This window comes from Anabrus simplex, chromosome 1 (genome assembly GCF_040414725.1).
Source record: "Anabrus simplex isolate iqAnaSimp1 chromosome 1, ASM4041472v1, whole genome shotgun sequence".
In the NCBI taxonomy this organism is placed as follows: domain Eukaryota; kingdom Metazoa; phylum Arthropoda; class Insecta; order Orthoptera; family Tettigoniidae; genus Anabrus; species Anabrus simplex.
In genome coordinates this window covers 286,861,284-286,883,049 of record NC_090265.1, presented here as the reverse complement: position 1 = coordinate 286,883,049, position 21,766 = coordinate 286,861,284, and the positions used below count along the sequence as shown (strand labels likewise).

General features: G+C 38.9%; 1 protein-coding gene across 4 annotated transcripts in view; it reads left to right on the top strand.

Moving 5' to 3' along the window:
- Positions 1–21,766, top strand: part of LOC136887288 (E3 ubiquitin-protein ligase LRSAM1) — a 687,439-nt gene that overhangs the window by 57,374 nt on the left and 608,299 nt on the right. For all 4 annotated transcript variants that reach the window (XM_067159790.2, XM_067159791.2, XM_067159789.2 and 1 more), the window contains exon 2: positions 18,664–18,777. In XM_067159790.2, the coding sequence (XP_067015891.2) occupies positions 18,664–18,777 (114 nt within the window). The remainder of the gene's footprint in view (positions 1–18,663; positions 18,778–21,766) is intronic.

Here is a 21,766-nt window from a genome sequence, read left to right as displayed (position 1 = left end):
CTTGGCTGGCCATTTTCAGCCTTAATGTAATACATCTAATAACTAAACAAATGTAAAAACACACTATTGACATGAAAACTAATGTACAAACATACAATTAACATTAAAATCTGGGATGAACTAAGTGTAAAATAGAAAAATAAATTAGGCTCTAAAATCTTAGCATCTGGAGTATGCTCCTCATTCCAGACTCTTTCTTATATCGATATTCATAGAATTGTTTGTTCCATCAGTGCTAATCATTACATTTCAATTGAAAAACGGGAACTGGTAAATGTTGATTCTGTAGTCAGATCATCAATCACCAAATCTACTTGAGTGGTGTTAGCAGTATGCAAGCCACTGGATGCCACTGTAAATAACCACCAGCTGACGCAGAACTGGTAGATGGTGTTTCCACATCAAAATAAAATGAAATGTTCCCATAGTGCTTGTTAAAATCATGCTGAAATGTTGGACATTGTGAGGATGGCACATGAAGATACGGTTAAAACGGACACATTCTTAATTTGTGGCTGGTGTAAATTTGCACAATTTATTGCGGTGTCCATGAAGTTAACCTGATAAAATTAAAAGGAGAGAGAGCGAGTGTGTTAGTCAAATGGCATAGGTTATATGAGACTTACCTCTCGGTGTAGCATTTGGTGTAGCGGTGGGGACGGAGCGGAGCGGAGCGGAGCAGTTGTTGTGACGTCATCACCCGGTAGTACCGAGTGAACTACCGAGTGAATGTAATGTGGCGGCACGTTTAAATACGTTATTGGTATGGCAACGTTAATTCAATGCCCTTTTCTCACAACATAACCATTTTGCTGAATACAGCAATGTTGCTTTCTGCTGGAGATGCCGACCTGCTCATTTCATCCTTGTGATGCCTCTTGATATAATCCCACAAATTTGATACGCTACCACCCGTCGCGTAAATGCGGCCGCAAAATTTGCATTTTGCTTATTTTTATCACCAGTAATTTCAAAGAACTGCCATGCAGCAGACGGTTTTCGTGGCATTTGTGGTACAAATTTCAGTAAAAATGTATGCAATTCCTTAAATTTTCTAAAACATGAATACCATCTCAAAATGGGATTAAATATCAAACTAATGCCACAATTATTATCTACTATGCTTTGCATTGCCTACAAAACACTACAAGCGGAGGAAATACAGAAGCAAATTAAGAAACACAGACTGAATACAGGTATAATACTCTTACAAGGGGTGACCACGGCGTTCGGATCACGGAGTATCTTTACTCTTCGTACACATTTAGTAGTCCATTAGGACAAGATAATGTGCAAGTAGTAAGGTGTACTACTAAGGCGTTCTCGAGAAAATCTCAAGAGAAGTTTTCGGTGCGTTGTGATCATTAGCGCGAAACGGTGGTGGTCGAGTGGTTAGCGTTCAAGCTCCGTAATCGCTGGCTCGCTGGATCGAGTCCCGCTTGTCGTTTTGTTTTTCAACACTGGTCAAATTCTTTCATATACATTACAATTCAAAGGTAATATACTGAAAAAAGGTATATTTGCATGAACTTTTATTGGATTTCCAATGTTATTTGGCTCTTTACTAATGTTTAACATTACAAAAAATATCTGTCTTTAATCTGTTTACCCTCCAGGGTCCGTTTTTCCCTCGAACTCAGCGAGGAATCCCACCTCTGGAGCGCGAGAGTTTGGGTCGGGTATACAACTGGGTAGGATGACCAGTACCTCGTCCAGGCGACCTCACCGCTATGCTGAACAGGAGCCTTGTGGAGAGATGGGAAGATTGGAAGGGATAGGCAAGGAAGAGGGAATGAAGTGGCCGTGGCGTTACATTAGGTAGGGGCTTACATCCCGGCATTTACCCGGAGGAGAAAGAAATGGGAATCGACGGAAAACCACTTCGAGGATGGCTGAGGAGGGAATCGAACCCTCATCTACTCAGTTGACCTCCCGAGACTGAGTGAACCCCGTTCCTGCCCTTGTACCACTTTTCAAATTTCGTGGCAGAGCCGGGAATCAAACCCGGACATCAGGGGGTGGCAGCCAATCGCACTAACCACTCCACAACAGAGGTGGACTACAAAAAAGTATATAATTTCTTTTCTGCTAGGGGCTTTACGTCGCACCGACACAGATAGGTCTTATGGCGACGATGGGATAGGAAAGGCCTAGGAGTTGGAAGGAAGCGGCCGTGGCCTTAATTAAGGTACAGCCCCAGCATTTGCCTGGTGTGAAAATGGGAAACCATGGAAAACCATTTTCAGGGCTGCCGATAGTGGGATTCGAACCTACTATCTCCCGGATGCAAGTATATAATTTAAAATTATCAACAAGTAAACGGCCCAATGCATAAAGTATTCCTGAAAATGTATGCCTATCGTGATTTGTGAAATCCCTCATACCTGATAGTGTAATCGAGTAAGGTACCCGGAACTGCTTTGCACCTGGACGCTCTGACCTGCAATATATATAAAAGAATATGACCAGTGTTGAAAAACAAAGAGTGAAAAGCGAGACTCGATCCAGTGATCCAGCGATTACGGAGCTTAAACGCTAACCACTCGACCGTCGCCACCTCGTGCTCGTGACCGCAACGCACCAGTACACATTCGAAATTCTCTTGCGATTTTCTTGAAAACGCCTTAATAGTACGCCTTACTATTTGCACATTATCTTGCCCTAATCTATATAAATAAAATTGTAGGGGGTCCGCTGTCTGTAATTTCTTTTGTTTTGCCAATTTTTAATATATTTATCCGTTTTAGGTCAACTCAAGACCGAATCGGTGGTTTTTACGTTTCGTGTCTGTTTGTTTGTCTGTTTGTCTGTTTGTCTGTCTGTTTGTTTGTCTGTTCCAACATCACGTCGAAACGGCTGGATAGATCTCAACCAAACTTCATATTTAGAGTATACTCATCCCGGGGAAGGTTTCGATATATATATCATTTTAAAATCTTTGAGTAGACGGGGGGTTTATAGGAAAACCAGAATGGTTTTTCCACCATCACGTCGAAACGGCTGGATAGATCTCAACCAAACTTCATATTTAGGGTATACTCATCCCGGGGAAGGTTTTGATATGCATATCATTTTAAAATCTTTGAATATACGGGGGTTTTATAGGAAAACCAGAATGGTTTTTCCGCCATCACGTCGAAACGGCTGGATAGATCTCAACCAAACGTCATATCTGGAGTATACTCATACCGGGGAAGGTTTCAATATGCATATCATTTTAAAATCTTTGAATAGACGGGGGGTTTATAGGAAAACTAGAATGGTTTTCCTCCATTTTCTCTTATACTATTGATTTTCTGTAAACTTCATTTACCGTACGTGAAACGCCTCTTCATTATAAACAACTTTCGTTATGTTCATAATTTACCTTACTTTTCACATGACGGAGAAATTTACAATTTTCCGCTGGTATCATGCTCTGCATTGAGTGACCGACAGACCGACAACGAACCTACAGGTTACCATGGCAACGTCTCTGACTGCATGCCAGCAGCGAAGTAACGTATTGCCATTTTCCTCATCATGCTTTTAAATTCGTGGTTGTTCCTTGGGTAGAAGGAAACGGAGGCGACAATCGGCCTATCTGCGGGATATTGGCGGAATATCGTTGGATGTTATAACCGCCCTCGAATAGATTAAATAATAACACCATCAGTCATATTCTTATTATTTGTTTACCTAGGAATCACTGGACCTAAATTTCTCCTCTGTTACCACTTTATTATATCCATAACTCACACTAGCATAATTTGGCTAGGGGCTTTACGTCGCACCGACACAGATAGGTCTTATGGCGACGATGGGATGGGAAAGGCCTAGGAGTTGGAAGGAAGCGGCCGTGGCCTTAATTAAGGTACAGCCCCAGCATTTGCCTGGTGTGAAAAAAAGCGTAATTTATTGAGGGGCATTTGATTTTCCAATACATTAACTTGGCATTTACATATTTGTCGTTATCCGGCTGTCCTCAGTTATAATCCATTTTCTATTACTTTCAACTTTCTTAACTGTATTATTTTCTTCCTTAATTACGCCGATGTACGCGAGTGCTACAAACTACTGGATGTATTTCCACCAGGACTCATATTTAGAATACACCTGTCCTTGATAGGTTTTAGGGCAAATATTGTTTCTAAATCCCTGAACTGACTGGGGGTTTATACGAAACCGAAACAGTGATTTTGCACTTCCACAAAATATCCACAACCAAAGTTAATTTAAATCTACCTGCCTTGGTAGAAATTAATTTCTAAACCTTTTTTTCTCATGTGCATCATTTCGATACGAGGATTAATACGGGAGATATCAATAACGGACCGTTTTTCTGTACAAGTCCCATCGGACTTAACTCACGAGCGGGTGCGTGTAAAGCGTATTCCTTACAACTTGAAAACTACTGAAGACATTCGAACCAAAATTTATATTTAGCATCCACCTGTCCAAAGGTAGGTTTTAAACGTAAATAACATTTCATGTTCCGGAATGGACTGGCGGTTTATAGGGAACCGAAATGGTGATTTTACTCTTCCACAATATATACAGAACAAGATCAACCTGACTGGAAATCGAGCAAACGTGATGGAATTCCACCTCTAAAGCTTTTTTTTCATGTGCATTTTTTCGTCAGGAGGATTAATAAGGGAGTATCATGAATGGTCACTTTTGCAGGTTAAGTCCAGCGGACATAGCCCAAAAGGTGTTTTACATGGAGCAGATTCCTTATCTATATAAATCAAATCGTAACGACTGTGTGCCTCTACACTGACTATTTTGGCGAAATTTTCGTACAGCTTTCCGTTTAAGGGGTAATAATGACCATCTGCATAATTTTTGGTTTAGTTTCCTGAATGTCCTAATTATTACCCGCCTCGCCCAAAATCCAGATTGCAGCATAATCTGCCAGAAGAAAAAGAAGATAATTGAAATTTGACAAAATTATACGTTTTAGCCTGTAACGAACGGAAAACATCCAAGATCATTAAATTTTTCATTTTTATCCCCGAAGAATATCGAAATGTGCAGGCAATTTTCATGATGGTGTAGACCTTCGGAAATTCCTATCACATAACTGATTGCACAATCTCCGTTCAATTTGGAATGATCTACAACCTTGGTCTTATGACTTTTAGCTGTATCTGTATCCCTTTTACGTTTGATTTTTCTCTATTAATCGATGTTAAGTCAATTTGGAATTTTCACATGCATAATTCATAATTTCGATTACTTATATGAAATACAGAGTCATCAAACTCTTCACGAAAATTGGCCCTCCCAGTAGCCATATGTGAGCCAAATGCTATGCATGTAGCTGTCACATAATTATCCGAAAAGTAATGTAATGTGAGATAATCTTACAAAAACGTTACACTGTTCCACGTTTCTAACTCAATCTGACCCAAGAATAGATGACATATCATAGGACCAGCCATTTAGGCCACTAAATCCGGCGTGTCTTATGGTATAATCCTTTGTCGATATGACGTACGTTTAATAGCAGTTAATCTGTAAATGAAGGTCTTCAATATTGTAAACACGCATATACTTTCGTATGTCGATCTATATATATTCACTGATGTCGATTTGTAGCGATCGAGAAAGGGTGGGTCTGCTATTGTAATCAGTACTCCCCACACCGACTTTGACTGGCAGTACGAAAGGGTTCCTTCTCCAACTCCTGTGTAACTGTCATTAGTAAGGAAGGCCTACAATTGTAATGAATAGTTCACTTCTCGATTTGACTTGCAGAAGGCAAGTGAGCATGCAGTTTTGTTTAAAACTCCCCTACCCGATTGTGTTTGGCATTAGGCAAGGGTGCCCGCCATTATAAAGAAATGTCCTCATCTAAAATGTGACTGGCATTAGGCATAGTGGCCTGCTATTTTGATGGAAACTCACCAAATTGGTGTGACTGGCAGTAAGCTGGCTGGAAGTAGGAAAATGGGCCTGGCATTATAATGATAACTGCACAACTCAATTTCGAGTGATAGTAGGGTAATTGCCTGCTATTATAATAAAAACTCCTCAACTGTAATCTGTCTGGAAGTAGGAAAGGGGGCTGCCATTTTAACGAAAACTCCCCAAATCGATTCTGTCCGCGTAGTAGGCAATGGGGCCTGCAATTATAATGTAAACTTCCCAACTCGATTGTGAATGGCAGTAGGCAAGTGAGCCTGCCGTTATATCACAAATCCATAACAAACACTTTACATTGGAAACAACGTACGGGGACCTCCCCATGCTCTTTCTCGGATAACGCTAAGAGACATGCAATTTTAAAACAATCTTATTTACTGCATGTACACTATTTACTTCGATATTCGAATACAATGTAGAATACCGTAGCGAAGCACGGGTACATTCGCTAGTAGACTACTAAAAGTGTACAAAATTTGAAGATGATCCATGATCTCAAAGGCGTGGTCTCCCCTTGTTAAACACGTGTCGTGCGCTACACTGTGCTCTGGTCCTCCGCGAGTACTTGCAGTTGTAAGCGGAGGGGATCGGTGGTGCGCTCTACCGCTACAACCGGATTACTCATTGGTATTACTCGCTCCGTCCCCACCTCTAATTTGGTGCGTGATGTATTATTGTGTGCCTCGTACTAACTGTTGTGAGATTCAAAGGAAGAGGAAGGGGTGGGGCAAGGGGATAGGTCGAGAAAAGGAGACAGGGGGTGGAGGGAAAGGGGGGAATTAAGGCGGGGCCGAAGGAAGGGGGAAAAGAGATGGCTGCTGAGGAAAGGTGCTGTGAATATTATGAAAAACTGAATTATGACTTGTTGGTTTGACGTTTCTAAAAATGGGAATTAGAAGGTCAAATAGGATATTTGGCTTTTCTGAAATGTCATTAAGATTATGATTCGGGTTAAAATATTGATCTATGTGTATGAAGCAGCTTTCAGTAATGTTAAGAAGAGGTCCATTGTTGATGATTTTGAGAATTTCCATATCTTGTTTTATGTCTGTGAATTTATGATTATAGTCATGAATGCTGTCCTACAGCTGAAAATTTATTGTACTTCAGGGCACTGACATGTTCCGAGTACCTTATATTAAAATTCCTCCCACTGGGCGAGTTGGCCGTGCGCATAGAGGCGCGCGGCTGTGAGCTTGCATCCGGGAGATAGTAGGTTCGAATCCCACTATCGGCAGCCCTGAAAATGGTTTTCCGTGGTTTCCCATTTTCACACCAGGCAAATGCGGGGGCTGTACCATAATTAAGGCCACGGCCGCTTCCTTCCAACTCCTAGGCCTTTCCTATCCCATCATCGCCATAAGACCTATCTGTGTCGGTGCAACGTAAAGCCCCTAGCAAAAAAAGAAAAAAAAAATCCACCCATTCTGTACGAAGTAAGAAGAATTACAACTGTTGCAAATAATCCTCTATTCTCCTGATTTTGAAAACCTGTTGAACTTATTTATGGATGTGGCATTATGTAAGACCTGTGCATTCCTATTGTTGGTTTTGAAAACTACTTTTACATCGTGCTTTTTAAAGATGTTGGTGACATAAATTTGTTCGTTGAACATAAAGATAGAAAGGGAGGAGTTGTTTTGTTTATCCTTTTTCAAAGTGGTAGAGGGGCGATATTTATATTTTTTTATTACTTTTTCTATGAAGGAACTGTTGTATCCATTAGATTTAGCTATATTACAAATGGTGTTCAAGTCATTTTTGAGGTCTCTTTTAAACATTGGAACATTGAAGGCTTGGTACACCATGCTGTTGTACTCTGCTCGTTTGTGAATTTGGGGGTGTGAAGAATCTTGACAGATTTTAGTGACTGTTTGGGTGGGTTTTCTGAAAATCTTATATCTTAGGTAGCTTGGGTGCATGATAATAGTTAAGTGTAAAAAATTAATTTTCCATTCAATTTTGGATTCAAGTGTGAATTTTATATGCAGGTCAATGTTATTTAGATTATTGAGGGTGGTAGCAGTGTCTGTTATGCTCTCATCCATAATTACTATGGTGCCATCTACATATCTTGCCCAGAAAAGGATGTCAAATTAATTATTATTATTATTAGTTTTTGGTGTGTTCTAAAAAATCGAAGTAAATCTCGGCTAAGATACCCGAGACCAGCGATCCCATACCCAATACTTCTTGTTGATAAATAACATTATCGAAAGTTAAATAATTGTTGCTTATAACTAATTTAAGCATAGACATGAAATCCTGTATTTCCAATATACGTAGGCCGCTGTATTTGCTTAAATTGTTTTGAATGTTAGGGTATACCTTGGAGATTTGTATGCTAGGATACATGTTTACAATATCGAATAAGTGGAGAGAATGATTGGATTGAATGTTCAAGTTTTTGAATTTATTGATCAATTCCTTAGTGTTTTTGATGGATTTTTTTTTTACAAAAAACGATCGTTCCTTCTTAAAAATCTTTGAATGAATTGTAATGCTTTATATAACGGACTCGGTCTATAGTTAATGATCAGGCAATTTGGCGGTGGGTATACCTGGGTTCATATTAATTAGTTTTTTCTTGATCTGTCAATAGATAAGAAGTATTCTTGAGGGTCTGCTTAAGTTGATATTGGATTCTCAGGGTAGGGTCCTTCTTTACTGTAGAGCTATCTTTAAAAAATTGATTTGTTTGCTTACATATTCGTTTATGACCAATATGACAGTAGTGTTACCTTTATCTGCTTTCATAATTATAAGATTATTATCATTGATTTTCTTTTTGAGAGCATGTATTTGCTTTTGTATGAGAATCAAATACTTGTAGCTATTGTCGTTTTGAGTAGTAAGGGGTGAATTACGGGAGTTAATATTGTTTTTTGGATTAAGAATGGAGTTTTAATTTTCTTTTTACTTCAAATCTTACTTCGTCTTGTTTATTTGCTGGCAATTTGCTAATGGCTAATTCTGCTTCTACAGTTGTAGTGATGGCTATGTTCAGAGTGTTAAAATTAGGTCAATTGTGTTTAGAGCCCTTGGCTAAAATGGAACTTTCGTCTTCATTCAATTGTACCTTGGACAAATTTATGATCGGAGGGTGAAATTGGTTGGGCATGTTAGGCCTAGTGTTTTTGTTGGTTTCTTTAGCATAGTTATTGTTGAGTTTAGAGTTCATTATCATATTTAAATTTTTCTCTAGGGTTTCTTGTTTTTTTGATAATACAATAAGTCATCTATTGTCAACTTGGGCTTGAAATAGGTTCCAGTGAGCATCCGAAAGTAAACTTGTACTTCGAGTCTCATATTATGGTTAAAAAAGGACTTTTTCTTGTACAAAAATTTGATCTCCTCTTTCAGCCAAATCTTATTTGTTCTAGTTTGGGTCTTAGTAATTTGAAAAGAAGAATGATGATTCTTAAACTTGCTTTTAAGAAAGTTGGGTGTCAAATTGTAAGTAATACACTGTTTGAGAAATTCGATTTCTTTGCCCAATTTGGCTATTTTGACTTTAAGACCTAAATATAAATAGGCTTTCTGCTTTGCCTGGTTGGTTATGTAATCATAGGATATAATGTTCCAGTGTCTAAAAGAGACCTCAAAAATGACTTGAACACCATTTGTAATATAGCTAAATCTAATGGATACAACAGTTCCTTCATTGAAAAAGTAATAAAAAAATATAAATATCGCCCCTCTACCACTTTGAAAAAGGATAAACAAAACAACTCCTCCTTTTCTATTTTTACGTTCAACGAACACATTTATGAAGTCACCAACATCTTTAAAAGGCACGATGTTAAAGTAGTTTTCAAAACCAACAATAGGAATGCACAAGTCTTACATAATGCCACATCCATAAATAAGTTCAATAGTTTTTCAAAATCAGGAGTATAGAGGATTATTTATAACAGTTGTAATTCTTCTTACTTCATACAGAATGGGAGGAATTTTAATATAAGGTACTTGGAACATGTCAGTGCCCTGAAGTACAATAAATTTTCAGCTGTAGGACAGCATTCGTATGACTATAATCATAAATTCACAGACATAAAACAAGATATGGAAATTCTCAAAATCATCAACAACGGACCCCTCCTTAAAGGAGAACACAACACAAAAACACATATTTCATTATTCATTGCTAAATATGTATTATGGGAATATAATAACAATGCCGTTAATCCAGTGCCTCTATGTCCAACCATTCTCAAGTTATGTGCGGAAGTAGTAACTGGTCGTGACGTCACTGCGCTGTAGAGTCTACCTGGCAGCCTTGACGCTGGGAGTAAATTCGCGCAGTCTTTTCCTACAGTCCATCTGCTACTGCCATGTTCTTCTGTTGCCAGTGTTAGTGGGCTTATTTTTATTTATAATGGGTGTAAATATCATTCGTCCATATCAGTATGACCCAGAACGAACGACATTTGCTGATGTCCATTCAGATAGCGATCTTGACATGGATATGCTAAACACTACAGGCCGTGCCGGCACGCGAATTTGGTGTAAATGTAATGAGTGTACCATCATGGATACGGATGTAGAAAGTGTATGCTGTTGTGAATTAGACAATGTAAAAGCAGTGAAATCTGAGAAATGTATGTGTATAACAAGAAATCCCTCGTTTACAAGGCTTATTTTAGACCGTGAAGTATTGACAATGACAAGGCATAACATGAGCTTAAAAACAAAGAACATGGCATGGAAACGTTTACTGACAGCTTTAAATCCATCAAATAGAACTTGGCATTTTATTTGTTACAAACAGTTTACTTCGTGGGTAAATTCATGGACTGCGATTGGTAAAAAGAAGAGTTGCCATACCATCATGTGTTGTCAACACCATAAGGAACACATTTCCGGAACCCGATGGCACCTATGTGGGCTTCAAGCTGTAAATGAAAAAATGAAATTAAAACAGTAGAATTATATAAGAGTTTCCTAAGCTTGTTTGTGTGATAAATATAGATAATGTACACTGACTGACAGAGCAAATGCAACACCAAGAAGGAGTGGTCAGAACTTTATGCCAATTGCAGGGTAGACTGACGTCACTGAGGTATGCTCATGATGTGAAATGCGCCGCTGTGCTGCGCACGTAGCGAACGATAAATGGGACATGGCGTTGGCGAATGGCCCACTTAGTACCGTGATTTCTCAGCCGACAGTCATTGTAGAACGTGTTGTCGTGTGCCACAGGACACGTGTATAGCTAAGAATGCCAGGCCGCCATCAACGGAGGCATTTCCAGCAGACAGACGACTTTACGAGGGGTATGGTGATCGGGCTGAGAAGGGCAGGTTGGTCGCTTCGTCAAATCGCAGCCGATACCCATAGGGATGTGTCCACGGTGCAGCGCCTGTGGCGAAGATGGTTGGCGCAGGGACATGTGGCACGTGCGAGGGGTCCAGGCGCAGTCCGAGTGACGTCAGCACGCGAGGATCGGCGCATCCGCCGCCAAGCGGTGGCAGCCCCGCACGCCACGTCAACCGCCATTCTTCAGCATGTGCAAGACACCCTGGCTGTTCCAATATCGACCAGAACAATTTCCCGTCGATTGGTTGAAGGAGGCCTGCACTCCCGGCGTCCGCTCAGAAGACTACCATTGACTCCACAGCATAGACGTGCACGCCTGGCATGGTGCCGGGCTAGAGCGACTTGGATGAGGGAATGGCGGAACGTCGTGTTCTCCGATGAGTCACGCTTCTGTTCTGTCAGTGATAGTCACCGCAGACGAGTGTGGCGTCGGCGTGGAGAAAGGTCAAATCCGGCAGTAACTGTGGAGCGCCCTACCGCTAGACAACGCGGCATCATGGTTTGGGGCGCTATTGCGTATGATTCCACGTCACCTCTAGTACGTATTCAAGGCACGTTAAATGCCCACCGCTACGTGCAGCATGTGCTGCGGCCGGTGGCACTCCCGTACCTTCAGGGGCTGCCCGATGCTCTGTTTCAGCAGGATAATGCCCGCCCACACACTGCTCGCATCTCCCAACAGGCTCTATGAGGTGTACAGTTGCTTCCGTGGCCAGCGTACTCTCCGGATCTCTCACCAATCGAACATGTGTGGGATCTCATTGGACGCCGTTTGCAAACTCTGCCCCAGCCTCGTACGGACGACCAACTGTGGCAAATGGTTGACAGAGAATGGAGAACCATCCCTCAGGACACCATCCGCACTCTTATTGACTCTGTACCTCGACGTGTTTCTGCGTGCATCGCCGCTCGCGGTGGTCCTACATCCTACTGAGTCGATGCCGTGCGATTGTGTAACCTGCATATCGGTTTGAAATAAACATCAATTATTCGTCCGTGCCGTCTCTGTTTCTTCCCCAACTTTCATCCCTTTCGAACCACTCCTTCTTGGTGTTGCATTTGCTCTGTCAGTTAGTGTATTATTTTGACATGAAGTACGGTACCTCATTTATTGTTGCGAGTGAAATTGTGAGTAGTGCTTCTTGATCAGGTCGTCATTGGAAGGTCGAGGTATTGGAGCGATGCTTTTAGGCAGTGACAGATCCATTGCTTGATCTTCAGGTGAGGCTGTACTATAGTTAGTTTGCAAGAGAGTTATTTTGTTCATTATTGCCTGCTTCCATCCATCACTTGACGCCTCATATTTCTGTTTTATCACCCAGGCTCCTGTTGATTTTGAATACTGAGTTTTGATACCAGCTTTCAATTTATTGATGTTCCAATTATAGTCCGATACAGCAATCACTGACCTGAGCTTTAAGCCTCTGTACGAGAAATGAACTCTTTTAGGAGCGTGTTTCAAACGAAGGTAGTGATATCTTTCTAGGCTTCCGGTGTGAACGTAGTGTTTTATATGTTCCACATCTTTTAAAAATGATTTGTCTAAAACTAATTTCTTCAAGGCTTCATATGAACTTGAATTTCCTTTAATCCACATTTTCTTTCTCTCTTCCTCCTCCGTTAATGTATCGTGCTCACAGGATTTCCATTCACCGTTTTCTAACAACTTATGCTCATTTTTTACGTGGTGCAAAATTGACGTAAATTTATCAATTAACACAGAACTGTTTCCATTACATGTTTGTGCTGCCCACCATAAATTATTATTTATACTGGCCTTCCATGCTTGAACTTCCGGATGATTTTTATCGAGAGGTTTCATCTTTTTCATTAGACTTTTTGATATGTGCCAAACATCAAATTCATGTTCAATATCAGGATACTGCATTCTCAGTAAATACCTTACTCCTTTGTGTCTATCGGAAAGGAAGAGTTTTATATTACAATTTTCTTCCTGTACAATCTTCCTCATCGTGATTTCACACACAGCCCTTTCAAGATCACCTTTCACCATCACTCTCTGAACAAGTTCCAAATAAGCTATGTGGTCTGTATTTATATCCATTAGTGAATACACTAAATATTTGGTTGAAAAACCGGGAGAATCGTACTGGCCATCTCCGGTTAACCAAATGGGTTTGGCACTGCTTTTCACACAATCAATAACATTAGTCATTTCTTGATCCCAAGCACCCTCCACTATCGGACCAGTTATTCTATGAATAATTATATCATATACAGTTCGTGACATCATATGTAAGTTAATGGACTTGCAGAATGACCGGAAAGGTTCAAACAGGACAACAATAATGTTGATGATATTAGGACATTTGCTTCCAGTTCCTTTCCTTCCATATGTTGTGGATACCAACAGACTTTATTACCACAATCGCAAAGTGATTTTACGCACAACATAGTCCCTTTAATGTAATGTGAAATGTTTTTCACTTTACTTTTACAAATATAACAAATTTCAAAGAGTGTGAGCAAACTTGTCCCCGCTACAAAGAAATATGAACCTGTAATATGTACATCGTCCCGAGTGTGTTCGTTATCAGTATCACTAATGTAACTTTCACTGTCACTTTCGTCTGGTTCATAGAAACTGTCATTCAACTGTTCTCCCAGTACATCACTGTTCAAGGCTGTGCCGGAAGTTGCAACGTCAAAGTATTTTCTAGCTATTTCACTTTCTAACTCACACTGTATTTCTACACTACATTCGTGTCTGTCTGGTGAAATATTTTCACTCATATAATTCTGAACATCGTGTACATCATTATCGTTATCACTTTCGTTTAATACTGTGTCAACAAACTCCCTTCGTCTTTTAGCCTCATACCTTTCCGTCCTGCTCTTTTTAGTTTCTGACGAGTACTCCCACAGTGTATTTTATGAAGCGGCTTCCGTATGAATTAGCATTCCTGCCTGAGAAGTATCTCCATCTGTCGACGCCGGACATCTTATTGAAGGAACAGACCCTGACTTCAATTTAGGACCTTGCAGCTTTTCCGTAGGCATCACCTTCATTTTCAAAAGTTGCGTTTCATTATAGTCTGTATTTTTAAAATGCACTGAGCACACAGTAGCTCCCTTACCGGGAAAAAAATGTTTCCTCATGCAAAATTGTACCCAACTGCTAAACCTTTGAGGCGACTTACTTCGATTTGGAAACCTATGGAAATGTATTTCTTTCTCTCTACGCTTTTGGTTTCTACTCGTTGTGTTGTTATAGCTGTACACACTACAGGAAGGTATTTCAACAAACAGTCACCGCACTATTAAAATAAACAACACTTCAAATAAACAGAAGAGCGGCTAAGCGCGTACTGCAATAACCAACTGGATGGTTCGCTCAGCGCTTACAGCGCAGTGATATCATAGCTACTCGTGTTTCCTTAGTTCACCGGCCCGCGGAGTGGCGCACAGCAAAAGCAAATGTATAGTTGAACACTGTCCGATACACTCTTTGATTCTGAAGCAACTTGATTTTTGTGTTGTGTTCTCCCTTAACATTACTGAAAGCTGCTTCATACACATAGATCAATATTTTAACCCGAATCATAATCTTAATGACATTTCAGAAAAGCCAAATATCCTATTTGACTTTCTAATTCCCATTTTTAGAAACGTCAAACCAACAAGTCATAATTCAGTTTTTCATAATATTCACAGCACCTTTCCTCAGCAGCCATCTCTTTTCCCACATCCTTCGGCCCCGCCTTAATTCCCCCCTTCCCCTCCACCCCCTGTCTCTTTTTCTCGACCTCTCCCTTTGCCCCACCCCCTTGTCCCTTGCCCTGCCTCTCTCTCCTTGCCCCGCCCCTTCCTTTTCCTTTGAATCTCACAACCGTTATTATGAGGCACACAACAATACACCATGCACCACATGCTGCAACGAGAGGTAAGTCTCATATAACCTATGCCATTTGACTAACACACTCGCTCTCTCTCCTTTTAATTTTATCTATCATTTATTCAGGTTAACTTCAAGAACACTGCAATAAATTGTGCGAATTTATACCAGCTGCAAATTAAGAATGTGTCAGTTTTAACCATATCTTCATGTGCCGTCCTGACAATGTCCAACAACATTTAGCATGATTTCAACAAGCACTATGGGAACACTTCATTTTATTTTGATGTGGAAATACCATCTAGCAGTTCTGCGTCAGCTGGTGGTTATTTACAGTGGCACCCAGTGGCTTGCATACTGCTAACACCACTCAAGTAGATTTGGTGATTGATGATCTGACTACAGAATCAACATTTACCAGTTCCCGTTTTTCAATTGAAATGTAATGATTAGCATTGATGGAACTAACAATTCTATGAATATCAATATAAGAAAGAGTCTGGAATGAGGAGCATACTCCAGATGGTAAGATTTTAGAGCCTAATTTATTTTTCTATTTTACACTTAGTTCGTCCCAGATTTTAATATTAATTGTGTGTTTGTACATTAGTTTTCATGTCAGTTATGTTTTTTACATTTGTTAGTTATTAGATGTATTACATTAAGGCTGAAAATGGCCAGCCAAGGCCGAAACTAGTCCCTAGTTTAGTAATGTAATTCAATAATATTGCATAATATAGTATTGACAAAGGTGGACCAAATGGCATTAATTTAATAATTATTATTATTGTGATCACAATTCAGTATGGATCAAAACAATGAAGTATATCCTATGACTAACTGATAGTTTTTCAATGACATTTTTTCACAGTTTTTATTTAGTGTTGTCCATATGTCATATTTAATGTACCGGAATTTTAAGCATTAAGGTCACAGGCTAATTATCTAGCTTATTGTTTTAATATTTAAGGTTAATATTTAAGATTGATTTAAGGCTGAAGATGCTCTATAGAAAGGGCAAAACATGTCCTGAGGGTGTCTGTAATGGTATGTATTTGTAACCACTTACAAATGGACAGTATTGAATAAGCGGACTAATAAAATACCTTTATTGGATTTTAAGTTATAAGTGGTATGTTCTGAGCTGTCAATGGAGAGATGGCATGGAATGACATTAGTAGACGAATGTCCGACTCGTTGGCTGAATGGCCAGCGTACTGGCCTTCGGTTCAGAGGGTCCCGGGTTTGATTCCCGGCCGGGTCGGTGATTTTAACCTTAATTGGTTAATTCCAATGACACGGGGGCTGGGTGTATGTGTTGTCTTCATCCTCATCACGATGCGCAGGTCGCCTACGGGTGTCAAATAGAAAGACCTGCACTTGGCGAGCCAAACCCGTCGTCGGATATCCCGGCACTAAAAGCCATAAGACATTTCAGTAGACGAATAAGTTGGAGTGGTATCTTTTAAAGTAGGAAAGATCACAATATGAAGATAAAGTTGGAATTCAAGAGAACAAAATGGGGCAAATATTCATTTATAGGAAGGGGAGTTAGGGATTGGAATAACTTACCAAGGGAGATGTTTAATAAATTTCCAATTTCTTTGCAGTCATTTAAGAAAATGCTAGGAAAACAACAGATAGGGAATCTGCCACCTGGGCGACTGTCCTAAATGTAAATCAGTAGTGGTTGGTTGGTTGGTTGGTTGGTTGGTTGGTTGGTTGGTTGATTGATTGATTGATTGATTGATTGATTGATTGATTGATTGATTGATTGATTGATTCATTGATTCATTCATTCATTCATTCATTCATTCATTCATTCATTCATTCTTGTTCTTGCCCTGAGGTAGTGCAGCTCTTTTCATTCACACCCCCAATGGAGGTGAGCTGCGTGTACCATTTTAACAACATACCAGCCCTCCTGCTGTTCTTAAATTTTTGGCAATTCTGGGAATCGTACCCAAGTCTCCAAGGACGGTAGCTAATAGTGCTAATCGTTACAATACAGAGACAAACATAGAGGTTGAAAGTGATATCACATTCAAACTTTTGGTGATTCACGTGCCATTATTACTGACAGGAAAATTATGCTAGTGGACTCCTCTTATTCTTTTTTATGTTCATTGACTTATTAAATTAGACTAAGTAAAATGTTTTACCTAAACTTAAGTGTACTTTACCTTTATTACCTCATGGTAGAACAAGTAAGCCCTGAAATAACTAGGATAAGCAGGAGATCCTTTGCATTAGTTACCTTTTGATTACTTGAAAGCAGTTACCACACAACCTACCAGCAAGGAAGCAACCACCACTGCAGGCTGAAAAGATTACAACAGATGTTAAGCTGATACTTGTATCATTGTAGGCAAAGAGCTTACAGACAGCTTACAGAAAAGTACTATTTGTGATGTGTGTGTGGTTGTTTTTTATTTTTGAGGAACGCTGTGAGATACAGGTACATTCATCATTTTGCAGATCTTCCTTATAACAGTACCAAGGAGAAAGCATATTGACCACATTTGATGGAGTGTCATATCAAAGATGTACCATATTTACCCTAATCTAAGACAAGTTTTTCCTATCAATTTTGGGTTTGTTTGAAAACTTAGTGGTTGTCTTAGGTCCACAGTTTATTTTTTTATTTTTTATTTTTTTACAGTTTGCTTTACGTCACACCGACACAGATACGTCTTATGGTGACAATGGGATAGGAAAGGCCTAGGAGTGGGAAGTGGCCATGGCCTTAATTAAGGTCCAGCCCCAGCATTTGCCTGGTGTGAAAATGGGAAATCACGGAAAACCATATTCAAGACTGCCGACAGTATAGTTCGTACCCACCATCTCCTGGATGCAAGCTCACAGCTGTGCACCCCTAACTGCATGGCCAACTCGCATGGTGGTCCACAATCTAAGGCATACCATTACACTCAGTTGGCGTTAATGTTTTCACTTAGCAAATGATCACTATCATTACAAGAGTCCCATCAATTATGGTATATCACAGCACATATGTACAGCTGCCTTCATTACTGAAGCTGCAACAGTAGAAAATAATAAAGAGTGGTATTCTTAATTTGTTACAATCTATGTTCATAGTATGTTTAGAAGTTTGGTACGATGAAAATGGATTTAACAAATATTAGTAGGCATGATTTTGTGGAGAGATGTGGTTCAATAAGTTCAACAAGTTTGGTTTGTATTCATATCAGTAATTCACCATCTTGCATGCATTTGTCCACTTCTTCCAGAAAGTGCTCTGGGTTGCCATCTTTTATTTCCTGTTTTGTATGTCCTTATGTAAGGTTGCTTAAAAGAAGAATGAGCATATAGTATTGTTTAAGTTCCTCAGAAGTACATTTTTCTCAGGGACAGCTGAACATGTAGATATAATGTTCGTTATGGGCTTCCACAAGGTGTGTGTGTACAAAGGAATTTAATTATATTTTGATAATAATTAAAATGAAGTCTAATAAAATATTAAATATGAGGAATATACAGTACCATGTGATCTTTCTTTTTTGAGTAATTTTAAAATTACTTTGTCGTTAATTTGTATTTCTTTATTAATGTTCTAGGCTCGTGAGAACCCTGAACCTGTGTTTGATTTAGCCGCTTGTGGCCTAAAGACTGTACCTGCTGGAATATACTCTCTCTGCAAGGTTTTCAGGAAGGAAGTCCTTTACCTGCAGGTAATTTATTGTCTTGTAAATTAGAATTGCATACCGTATTTCATTTTCTGTGTAGAAGGCATACATAACAAAATATTAATTTTTTCAGCATGTTTTATTAATGTAACAGTAGATGGAAGAGGGAAGGTGTTCATGGATTAATATATAATATATATATATATCATCCCTGGAAAGGCAAAATATCGTAAGCAACATTTTTTTCAAAATTGAGGTGACGTAGTGGTGACTGTTGTTGGTTATTGCTGTAGTACATGTTTTGTAACTGCTTCAAATCAATTTGGCACTTGAAACATAAGGCAAAGCGTGTTGACAGACCTATCGCATGTTGATTGACAGCTTATATACTAATGGAACGCAGAAAAGGGGCGGGAAGGGAAGAGAAGGGGGTGCTTCTTGTGCGAGACTTGACTGAGCAAGTACGATCAGTAGCTAAACAAATCGGTTCATTGTCAGTACTGCGCCATTCGGAGTCCAAATCTCGTAGCGTTCAAGAAGGGTCGGTGAGCATCTCAGGGTTTGTAGCAAAATATATAAACATTTTTTTTTTTTTTTTTACATGAATTCAGATGATATTTATCCAACACAATGATTCCATTGATGCCAGACAAATTTGACGGATGTTTCTATCATATGTCAACCTCAGAATCAGCAAATACCGTATATACTCGCATTACCATGATTTTGACTTAAGTACTATAGTATAATCTATAAATGATAAAAATGAATTGATTCTTACAACTATCTTTTATTCAAAAATATTAAATATGATGGATAAATTAAATATTTGCTTGAGGCACAAAATTCTTATCGAAAGTAAGAATAATATTTTTTAAGTATTTGCTCAATAACATCTTCTCTTCATATAAATTGTCACAATGATCATTAAAAAGAAAATAGTCATCTCAGCTTTTCCTCAACGTATGATTTTAAAGTTAAATCATTCACATCATATAAGTCTTCGTAGATTGGAATTAGTTAACCAAAATTAGTCTTTCTCAACACAAATTGCCTCTCACATATTCGAAAACTAGGCTTCTGATATTGAAATATTAAGTTATTAAGAAATTTAAATGTTAAAGTCCGACTCGTTGGCTGAATGGTCAGCGTACTGGCCTTCGGTTCAGAGGGTCCCGGGTTCGATTCCCGGCCGGGTCGGGGATTTTAATCGCTTATGATTAATTCTTCTGGCTCGGGGACTGGGTGTATATGTCCGTCCCAACACTCTCCTCATCATATTCAGACAACACACTACACTACCAACCACCACAGAAACACGCAATAGTGCTTACATCCCTCCATAGAGGGTTGGCGTCAGGAAGGGCATCCGGCCGTAAAAACAAGGCCAAATCCACTTGTGTGACGCAGTTCGCACCCGCGACCCCACAGGTGTGGGAAAAAGCGGCAGGAAAAGAAGAAGAAGAAGAAATTTAAATGTTAAAAATTGAAATATTTTGCTATTCAGATTGAAATGTTGAAAATATCATAACATTGAGAATAAAATATTTTTGATATTAAGAACAATTGCTTCAATATGTCTTCACAAATTAGACATACACAGAATAAGATCTGTTTCAATTATGTGAAGCTTTCACTGGCTAACCATATAATGTTTTCTAAATTAAAGTAATTATCAGTAAATATATTCAAATTCCAATTCTAGAAATAGGTGAAATTGCCCCAAATAGTCTCGGTAGTTTCATAGTTGGATTGCAATTATAGTTTATCATCTCATAAAATTCAATCATTCCAATATAAGTTATTAAGGAATACCATGGATGAAAATTCTAAGTCCTCATTACTCATAGAATATTACTAAGAAGACATTAAGATTGTATATCCTACCTAACAACCTGTTATATTGGCTATAATCAGCTTAAACCACATATATAATATTTATTTAATCTCGAAATTGCCTCTGATTGATGATCATGGGTTACTGGCTTTATTCTTGATGACCAGTACCTATCATTAGCTTGTAATTTCAATACCAAGTTGCCATTTGCCATGTGATATGGATTATTTAATACATAAACATTCTTATTACCACTCAGTCTACCATTGATCCACGTTTGCATTACTTAACTACTCTTTATTCATTCAAATATGAAAATCCTTCCTCATATCTCTTTGCATTTGTCATAATTCATTGATTCTTTCCCTCATATAATATTATTTCATTTCACACTTCCTTTCTCATATTTCTTTTATATATTTATACTGCACCATATGTCAGTATTACTTATTTAATTCTATGTAACGCACAATTCAATTCAATTCAATTCAATTCAATTCAATTCACATATAACCAAAATATTATATCATGGGTCAACAACTATCTCATATCTCTGCCAATATGTACCTTATTTATCCATATACATTCATATTTAATCTGTACTGACTTATAACTGGCAAGAAATAATCAATCTTACGTACTTGGTAACCTACGACTCAATATTAATTTGTAACACATTCTGTTCTCATCATTAATTCCTATCATTGGCAGTGGTTATTAAAATTAACTGAATATCGCTAATTTAACACTTCACTGATATATGTTCTCTTGCCTATCTTAGGATGTACTTAAACCATACTGAAGACTACCTATTACCTTCCTTAATACGTCACTTTTGGATCACTTGCATGGAAATACAAGTTATTGAATCATATCACGAAGATACAATGACCTGTTCCTTTCCAAAATAAAACGTACATCAACTACCTTCTACTAAGGAAAAACATAAAATGATTTGGAAACATTTTTGAAAACTTATTTTATTCTGTGTTGGTCTGCTGCCAGGATTGGTGTTGGTTCTGCTACATCTTCCACTGTACTGGTCCTCCTTTGGTTATAGGCTCAGTCATCTGGGATTTACGGGAAATTAGCTCTCATCTGCTGGTGATGTTGACTGGACTCCTTCAGTTGTCAACCCCATGCTCGATTTACAGATCCATTACGCCAGTTTCTTGCGCATCCAAGGAAAACAGATTT